General features: G+C 43.8%; 1 protein-coding gene across 8 annotated transcripts in view; it reads left to right on the plus strand.

Annotated features, from left to right (window-relative positions):
* atp11a (ATPase phospholipid transporting 11A) overlaps nt 1-10,000 on the plus strand; it is a 146,065-nt gene that overhangs the window by 97,262 nt on the left and 38,803 nt on the right. For all 8 annotated transcript variants that reach the window (XM_063212331.1, XM_063212333.1, XM_063212334.1 and 5 more), the window contains exons 18-20: nt 996-1,177; nt 6,632-6,883; nt 9,636-9,813. In XM_063212331.1, the coding sequence (XP_063068401.1) occupies nt 996-1,177; nt 6,632-6,883; nt 9,636-9,813 (612 nt within the window). The remainder of the gene's footprint in view (nt 1-995; nt 1,178-6,631; nt 6,884-9,635; nt 9,814-10,000) is intronic.

The following is a 10,000-nucleotide window of genomic DNA, read 5'->3' on the forward strand; positions in this document are numbered from 1 at the left end:
TTTTGTCTTCATCATGATCGGACAGTGAATAGGGACAGGAAAGTACTGGGAGAGAGATGGGGAAAGTTTGGAAAATGACCCAGGACATATTCGAACCTCTGTGTGCAGCACAAACAAGATACATAGATCATCAATATCCGCAACACTCCACAAATCCCAAACATGATCCCAAATATTCCATTAAACACATGCCATTAAATATTTGGGAGCGAGCATACAACAGTGTTGCCAACATTGGTTATTTTCTTTAAGTTATCTTATTTGGTCTAGCACCTGAACCACTGATCTGCGCACATTTTCATTTTTTTTTGTATTTGCACATAGTGCCACAGCACTCCCAGGTAGAACTCTTTTAGAAACTCATAAGGTACCCTGTGTCCAACTGCAACATATATAACAGTGTTGACACGTGTTCCTTGAGTCATTGTAAGCTATAGTTTTTTTTCCATCAAAGATACCGTATACTTTGTAAATAAACTTAAAAAGATGTGCATTCAAAAGTTTCGACACTCGTGATGGGAAATCAGTTACTGTATATCACTACACCTACAGTATATCGCTTGGCTGCGGTGGATTAGCAAATAAATAATTTTAAAAAGACACGCTTACTAGAATATGATTTTGAGAGTTAAGATGGATAATCAATACGGTAGTTACAGTAAATGGTTATGTATACAGTATGAATATTATCTATGACTTATGATAGGCCCAGCCACTATGGACCTTACGCATCTAAGAATCCTGGTCCTAACCTACGTTGACCTTATGACTCTACAATCTCTATCTATCTCTTCTTCTTCTGCCTTCCTGCTATTTCTGCCTCTCCTCTATACCTCTCCTTTTAAATCCATCTCTAACAATGATGTTTTTTCCCATTTGTTAAGCACTTTGAGTTACATGCCTTGTATGATACAGTGCTATACAAATACAATTATTATTATTATTATTATTATTATTATTAACCTTACCTCCTGTACCTGTATCTGTGTTTACAGGAGGGTCTGCGGACGCTGTGCGTAGCGTATAAGAAGCTGAATCACCATCAGTACGAGGAGGTGTGCCACCTCCTGAGCAGTGCTAAGCTGGCGCTGCAGGACCGGGACAAGAAGCTGTCCGAGGCCTATGACGAAATCGAGCGCGACTTCATCCTGCTGGGGGCCACCGCCGTGGAGGACAGGTGAGCTCACTTGCCGCACAACACTAACCTGATTGTCATCGACGTTCAAATCTCTTCAAGACTTGGTCGACCAAGAGCATAACAATTTACGTTTCCCAAACAGCATGGTTGACCTGCCTCCCTTGGTTTGCTTATGGTTGTTTGCTTATCGACAAAGTGGGAGGAGTTCCTGTATTTGCGGGAACTCAGAAAGTACTTGCATTTCTCTTGACCTGACTAGTTGCAACGCTGAAAGGGCACAGCCTGGCTAACACAACACGCCACGTGGAACACCTGTCTTTCTTTCACTTTGCTCATCCTTTACTCTTCCTCTTCCCTTTTCGCTTTCTCTTTCTTTTTCTTTTTCTGTTTCTCTTCCCTTCTCTTTCTTCTTCGTCATCTTCTTCTTTCTCTTTTTCTTTCTCCTACGTTTCCTCTCCCTCCCCTCTTCCTCTTTGTCTTCATTGATTTTTTCCTTTAACTCTACCTCCTCATGCCATCTGGTCCCCATCGACATCCTCTTCCTCTCACTCTTCCTCCCTTCTTTCTCTATCTCACCCTCCTCTCTGCCGTCCTTCTTCCTCTTAACTCATTGAGTGCCAGCCATTTTCAAATTCAGACCGGGGGGTTGTCGGGCTTTTTTCAACGTTTGAGTGTTTTTTCAAGAGCCATAAAAAATTGAATTCTTTGTCCATGTGAACAACAAACATACCAGATCAACGTGTTAGGCCCCACCTTCTATAAAAAAAAAACGCAATTGACTTGATATCAAGTTTTTGGCACTGTGCCATACATTCTGAAAAGACTCGTTTTCAAGTCCATGGCACTCAAAGAGCTCCCCTTTTTCTTCGTCTATTTAACTTTCCAATTTCTCTCCTTCCTCGCATGTAAGGACAACAAACTCTTCTCTTCCTCTTTCTTATCCTCCTCCTCCCATCTTCCTCATCCTCTGTCTCTCTTCCACTTCTTCCCATTCGTCTTCCTCTTCCCTGAAGTCCACTTTGTCAGTTCTTATGAATGTGCTCCACTGAGTGAAATTAATATAGAGCCATTTAGTTTAATTTATGGAGTTATTAACCAAATGCTCTCAAGGCACTTCTCATAACCCAGCATGTTAGCTCGTTGTAGTCAGCATGGAGCAGTCAAGGGGGGAGGGGGGGGGTCTTGATTCAGTAAGAAGAACTTTTGATCTGATGTTCTCAGAAAGAGCCACAGTCAGTGCGTTGAAAAAAGGGAAGGTCTTTCGTCACTGGCACATTACTTTACGTATTGAGACTCTTATACGCTTTTCTGACATGAGATGAACAAGAGAGGACACAACCAAGCCACAGTACAGTATTACAACCAGTGTAGTTAGTGATTGTGTCACAATTGATGCTATCCATATCAGACGAAATACTACTGGCAGGGACATGAGACAAAGTGGCTTTGACTGCAGAATGATACACGTACCTGTAGCTCTACAGTATGTGGGAGAAAGCGAGTGCATGTAAGTGATATTGCGTATTGTATGTAGTAATGTAGTAGTGCGGCAGTATGAGAGATGTGTGCGTGTGGAGGGCAGACTCAGAGCTGTATATGGGAAAGAGACTGTGTATACAGTACACACGGGTCAAAGATGTGCAAAATGGCATTGTCATTCAGTGTAACGGATGCCTTCTGCTGACTGTAACTGTAAAAAACATGACTCTTTTTATTTATTTATTGTTACAGGGAATACATGAAAGCCTCGGCTGTCATCCATTCACTTGAAACAATTTAAAAATCATGTTTTTTTGCAGTTACAGTCGGCGGAAGGTGTCCGTATCACTGAATGTCAAAGACGTCTTTGACCCACACGCATACCGTATCCATTATACTACTAGACGTCTGTACTAGCACTGCTACAGTACATGCGTATATCCCTAATTGTGCATGCAGACAGCTGTATCAAGGAGAGAGTGTGTCGATATAGTGATACTATATGGTGATGTAAATAGTAATAGTAGTAGTAGTAGTAGTAGTAGTAGTACGGTAGTAGTAGTAGTAGTACGGTACTAGTAGTAGTAGTAGTAGTAGTGGTAGTAGTAGTAGCAGTAACAGTAGCAGTAACAGTAGCAGTAGCAGTAACAGTAACAGTAGCAGTAGCAATAGCAGTAGCAGTAGCAGTAGTAGTAGTGTTAAGAAATGGTAGTGTGTGCGGACTGCAGATAGAGAGGTATATTAGGGAAAGGGTGTGTGTGTAATTGATATGTGTCAACAGCATGTGTGTAGATGGTGTTAGTTCTGGTGGAGGACTGAAGCGCTGGTGTGAATTATAGCTTTTAGCAGCAGCGCCTTCGCTCAATTACAGAGATGGCTAGTCACTGTGACACAGGCGCTCTCACCAATCCCCACTTACCCACACCACTGCATACAAACTCTTTTACCCTTTCACTCACTGACTTTCTCACTCTCTTTTTTGCTCTCTCTCTCTCTCTCTCTCTCTCTCTCTCTCTCTCTCTCTCTCTCTCTCTCTCTCTCTCTCTCTCTCTCTCTCTCTCTATCTCTCTATCTCTCTCTCTCTCTCTCTCTCTGATCTATCTTGGAGAGTAACACAGATAGGAATCTAGCTATCTATGTTACTCTCCAGAAGCATAGTGGGCTCAAATGTAGTGTATAACCGTTCAAATAAAGAACTCTTTTTTTTTTTTTTTTAAATAAAAAAAAGGGAAAAAAATGTTGCCCTAGTGCAATCAAACTGAGTGTAGTTGCTCAGGCTTGTGCAGTTGTCCCTGTCCAGTGTTGCCAGATTGGGCTGTTTCCCGCCCAATTGGGCTGCTTAGGATGGCCATGCGCGGGTAAAAATGGCATTTAGCAGAAAAACCAGCCCACTTTTTGCCATAGAAATCAATAGAATCGGGCGGGATTTTGTGCTTCTAGGTGGGTTTTGAACATTTTTTCGGCTGGAAATCATCAACCTCATCTGGCAACCCTGTTCCCTGTCTTGAGTTATATTTGATTGCATTTCAGTGTGGCTGGTGTTGCCTGTTCCCAGGGTGTCACAGTATCCTGGCAGCACCTCTCTGCGGCTAAACGGCCTGCTGAGAACAGTAATGCTGCAAATTTACAACCACAGATTTAGTGTCAGACTCTGCCTCTCTCTCTCTCTCTCTCACACACACACACACACACACACACACACACACACACACACACACACACACACACACACACACACACACACACACACACACACAGGACATCACAGCAATGCCAACAAACGGTGTGTGTGTGTGTGTGTGTGTGTGTGTGTGTGTGTGTGTGTGTGTGTGTGTGTGTGTGTGTGTGTGTGTGTGTGTGTGTGTGTGTGTGTGTGTGTGTGCGTGCGTGTGAATAATACTGTCTTTCATGGATGGAATTCAGCGATTGGACAATCATACTCCATGCTCCTATGTGTTAGCCAGCCAAGCACCGACAGACACACCTTGGAATTCCTGTGATGTGATCTGATGATAAGATTTGACACACAGGTGCATTGATGTTGAAACAAGCAGAGTGCATGCTAGCAGAGAGAGACTTTCTCACCGGAGGAGCTCTCCTGTGGCGCTGCAAGGGGCTTTGGGATACCAGAACGAAACACACACAACAAAGAACGTACAAGAAAAGCCCACCGTATAGTCAAATAGTTATCTTCCATGTAGACCAGTGGTGCTCAACTGGAATAGTCTTGTGACCCACAATTTGACGTGGTCAATACGTTGTGACCCAAACTGCGTGTCACACCGTCAGATTCTTCCAATAATAATAATGCATATTATCATGCATTTCATAATATGCATTATTATTTGCATTGTATGCTGATGTAGAATGTGTCTTGTGAATTAGTGGAGAGGAAAAGGCCTATTAACCATGTTTCACTCTGTCTTCAACATCATAGTCATTTTTAGTGCATTGCATCACAGCTCCACGACCCACCCAGGAACCCTCCGCGAACCACTTTTTGGTCCCGACCCACCAGTTGAGAATCACTGATGTAGACTAGTGTTTTTCAATTGGCGTTCTACAGCCTCCCATTGGGGCGGTAGGGAGCCCTCAGGGGCGTATTCAGCTGAGAGGGGGGATGCTCAGTTGCAATTAGGGGACGTTACTAGTCTATTTGGTTTTAAAATACTTAGGGAGGCGTTGGCAGGCGTATGATGAGTTCAAGTGGGCGTTTGTCGAGAACCACTAATGTAGACAAAGTGCAATACACAGAATCTAGGTGCATTGCAGGCTGTTCCAAATAGGAAATGAAATACTGCCATCCAGCACTACATGATCCATAGTACAAGAAAATCTCCATCCCTTTTCAAGGGGCACAAAGTAGGATTTTCCAGTTCATTAATTGTCTTCGCGAGTCAGCAGATGTTTAAATGGACAGTTTGATCAATTTCAACATGCAGTTGTAATGCTCACACTACCCTGGACTTGTCAGTACCTGAGATTTTTTTTTTCTTCTTCTTCAGCCGTTTCCGAGATCCTGGTCATTGTAATGGGGGCAGCTCTTTGTTTACATTTCAAAAAAACATTTTTATTTGTTCCCAAAAACATCCAAAAGGTTATAAAACATCAGCAGACAACTAGCAAACAGCAGTACCTTTTGGGAAAATATTTGGAGTTGGCCTATGTTTCATTTTTAAAAAATGTAAACAAACGCTGCCCCCATTAGAATTGCTCATATCTCGGAAAGGGCTGAGCCGAAAAATGTGGCATCACCAGGTACTGACAAGTCAAGGGTAGCGTGAGCAATACAACTGCATGTTGAAATTGACCAAACTGTCCCTTTAAATGTCACTCAGTAGCTGAACAGTGACTGTCCCCACTGCTGCTTTCGCACTCCAGTGTCACGTGCAGCAGTAAGCATAATGGAAAAAAAAACCGCTTTCCAAAAGGAAATCTAACTGTACGTTACCGCAGTAGATATATTCACATTTGTATCGACTGTTGGTGCTCTGGTATGAAAAACATTAAAATCATGAGTAAAGCAACATTTTTTATGACTCTGTAGATTTTAAGACTGGCATGTTGGCAGGCACACTGCAGCTCATGCAAACTACAGAGACGTTTACCTGTGACAACAGAGGGCAGTCTATTGTATTCTATTGTATTCTGTTATATTCTATTTGTATTCTATTCTTTGACCTTGCTATACTAATTGTATTACCGATATATTATATTATATTATATTATATTATATTATATTATATTATATTATATTATATTATATTATATTATATTATATTATATTATATTATATTATATTACAATATATTATATTATGTATGTTATCTTTCCACACTAACCTGTGACCTCTGAACCCCAGGATCCAGGTTCTATTCTATTCTATTCTATTCTATTCCATTCTATGATATGAGCTATATCACGTAATTTGTATTGTATTATGTTATATCATATTATCACTCCCTCCTCACCTGGCTGAGACCTCTGCTCTTTCCCCTCTGCCCCCCTCCTCAGGCTCCAGGACAAGGCGGCGGACACCATCGAGTCCCTGCACAAGGCGGGCATGAAGGTGTGGGTGCTGACGGGGGACAAGATGGAGACGGCGGCCGCCACCTGCTACGCCAGCAAGCTGTTCCGCCGCAGCACGCAGATCCTGGAGCTCACCACCAAGCGCACCGAGGAGCAGAGCCTCCACGACGTGCTGCACGACCTCAGCCGGACGGTGCTCAGACACCACGGCAGCATGATCAGAGATACCTTGTCAGGGTGAGGACACACACACACACACACACACACACACACACACACACACAAACGCACAAACAGACATACATAAGTACACTGCAATCTCACACTCTCACCATCTTAGTCGGACGGTGCATACGCAGGCAGCATACGCACACACACACACACACACACACACACACACACACACACACACACGCTCACACGCTCACACACTCGCGCACACACACACACACACACACACACACACACACACACACACACACTCACACACTCGCGCACACACACAGGTCAGTGACGTTTCAGCAGTAGCACATGTCAATGTGGCACAACAGTGCCATTATGGTATGGATTTTTGTATGAGTTTTTAGTGGACTATCTATCAAGCATATTCATGGCAGCATATCAACCAAAACGTACCAATTAATTTATGGGCATTAGATGCCGTTGTGCCACCTGACACCTGAGTTCAAAATAAAGTCTTTCACACAAACACACACAAACAGACACACATAAGCACACTGCATACTCAGACACTCTGACACCAAGTGTACAGAGGAACAGAACCTGCACCATCTCAGTCAGAGATTCTTTAAGTATATAGAGATATGCCAATGTAATAGGTTGCTATGGGCACCTAACATGACCAGGTTCCGGTCTGCCTAAAGGGCCGTGTCATAATACTCCTAGCATTGAATAGAACAGTCCTTAGGTCTGCCTAGGTCTGCCTAAAGGGGGATTTCTCCCCACTCCCCCTTGCAATAATAGATCCCGGAAACAATGGGCCAATGGAACCTCTCTCTCTCTCTCTACTCTCTCTGATCTCAGCCGCATGGTGCTGAGGCAGATTGGCAGCATGAGGACACTGGCGTGGACACACACACAGATACACACAGACAGATACACACAGACAGATACACACAGACAGATACACACAGACAGATACACACAGACAGGGCTCTAAATTAACTTTTTTCATCACCAGACAAAATGGCTACTAGATGTTAATCTCTAGCCAAACACACTTTCACTAATGGGTCAAAGTGGCTAGTAAGTTGGTCTTTTCTACCAGCCAAACTGAAATTTCACCAGCATTTGGCTGGTTGACTGGTGTTAATTTAGAGCCCTGCACACAGACCCATGGAGATAGATACATACAGTGTATATGTGAAGGAGGTCATCTTGCACCGGTTCACCCCCCTCGGGGATCGAACCTGCATCCTCGTCAACTACAACGGTCCGGCAATGGGGGACACAGTACGATACCGCTGGGCCAAGAGACTAGTCTCTCGGCCCAACGGCACGAGACTGTATGAGGCTATCGGAGGGAGGTTTTACCAACGTTCCACGCCAACTCTGCTACTTAGCCTCCGTTGCATATACCTGTACACACACACACACACACACACACACACACACACACACACACACACACACACACACACACACACATTCAAGAGCAAAGCCACCATGACTCACTGTATGACCTCGGCTGCACTATGGTCAGGCTCGCGTGAAGGAACACACACACGCACACGCACATGCACACAAACACACACAAATGCACACACAAGCCGTGCTCAATTGGCAGCATGATGCAGAGCACACTCTTAGGTTGAGGACACACACACACATGAGTGTGCAGAGACGGATGTACAGACACATAAAACAAAAATGGGTTGTCGTGTGTCAAGCGGCTGGGCACTCTATATAGTATATAAACACTGCACTGTTGAATTTCTGTAAATCAGTGGTTCTCAAAGTGTGGTCCAGGGACCACTAGTGGTCCTCGACAGAGCTCAGGTGGTCCGCGAGGGGATTTCTACTTTTCTAAGACAAGCTAGCAGTAGACTATATTTGTAATATTATTACAAAGCTGAACATAACTGAAGACTCATTTTCACCACAATAAGACAGGCTTGTAAATGTGAGTAAGAAGTAAGTGATGTGCATATAATTTAGCACCCATCAACTGTCTATTCAGTTGGCAGGTGGTCCCTGAACATTTTTTGGGTGACAAAGTGGTCCTCGGTCTGAAAAAGTTTGAGAATCACTGCTGTAAATCCATCCGGTAATGTGTTTAGATGCAGTACTCAGAAGCAGTCATCATAACCTTGAGGCATCCCGGGTGCGTGCTGTATGCATATGCATATAGCAGATGGCTGAATGATCCAGATCAAGGGAGCCGTGTCTAACGTAATGAATAATGCATATGTATACTCCCCGCCATTATTATTACTATAGTGGCATATAGAGACATCTCTACATGCTGTGACAGAGAAATGAGATGTGACTCCCGCAAAGCACCGCGAGGTGTCCAATGAAATGAATGTCATCAAAAAAAAAGAATCAAATCAAATTGATGTGACTGTTTTCTAAGAAAAATAACTGACAGAGAGCAAAAGAATGTGGCAAAGAAAACCAACATCCATGCCAGATGCAAACATTTCTACAAATGCATGCAACTATAGTATTTGAATAACATTTGAGTGTAGGTCAGATAGGTCAGGTCACTCATTTGAGTGTAGGTCAGATTTTTGTCTCTGACTGCTACTGGTATCGTCATGTATCATCAGCTTTCATCTTATGTTTATCTTAACGGATATCTTCACTGTCTGTGTATGTGTGTGTGTGTGTGTATGTGTGCACACATGCGTCTGTGTGTGTGTGTGTGTGTGTGTGTGTGTGTGTGTGTGTGTGTGTGTGTGTGTGTGTGTGTGTGTGTGTGTGTGTGTGTGTGTGTGTGTGTGTGTGTGTGTGTTTGTGTGTGTAGTCTGTCCAACGAGTTCCAGGACTACGGCCTGATCATCGACGGGGCGACGCTGTCCGCGGTGCTGAAGCCGTCGGATGAGGAGAGTGGAGGGGGCAACTACAAGGAGATCTTCCTGGAGATCTGCCGGAACTGCAGCGCCGTCCTCTGCTGCCGCATGGCGCCCCTGCAGAAGGCACAGGTACAGTCACATCAGATTGGATCCTCTCTTTTCACCGTTAGACCTGGGTTTCACCACAAGAAATACCTTTATACTTGCCTGGTTAACACCAGACCTAATCACAAGTGAGATTAGGTCTGGGGAGTTACCTATTGTAAATTCTGTATGGGGCCGGAATACTTGGCTATTATGACACACTGCCCTGCTC

The sequence above is a fragment of the Engraulis encrasicolus genome, chromosome 12 (assembly GCF_034702125.1).
Source record: "Engraulis encrasicolus isolate BLACKSEA-1 chromosome 12, IST_EnEncr_1.0, whole genome shotgun sequence".
NCBI classification, from domain to species: domain Eukaryota; kingdom Metazoa; phylum Chordata; class Actinopteri; order Clupeiformes; family Engraulidae; genus Engraulis; species Engraulis encrasicolus.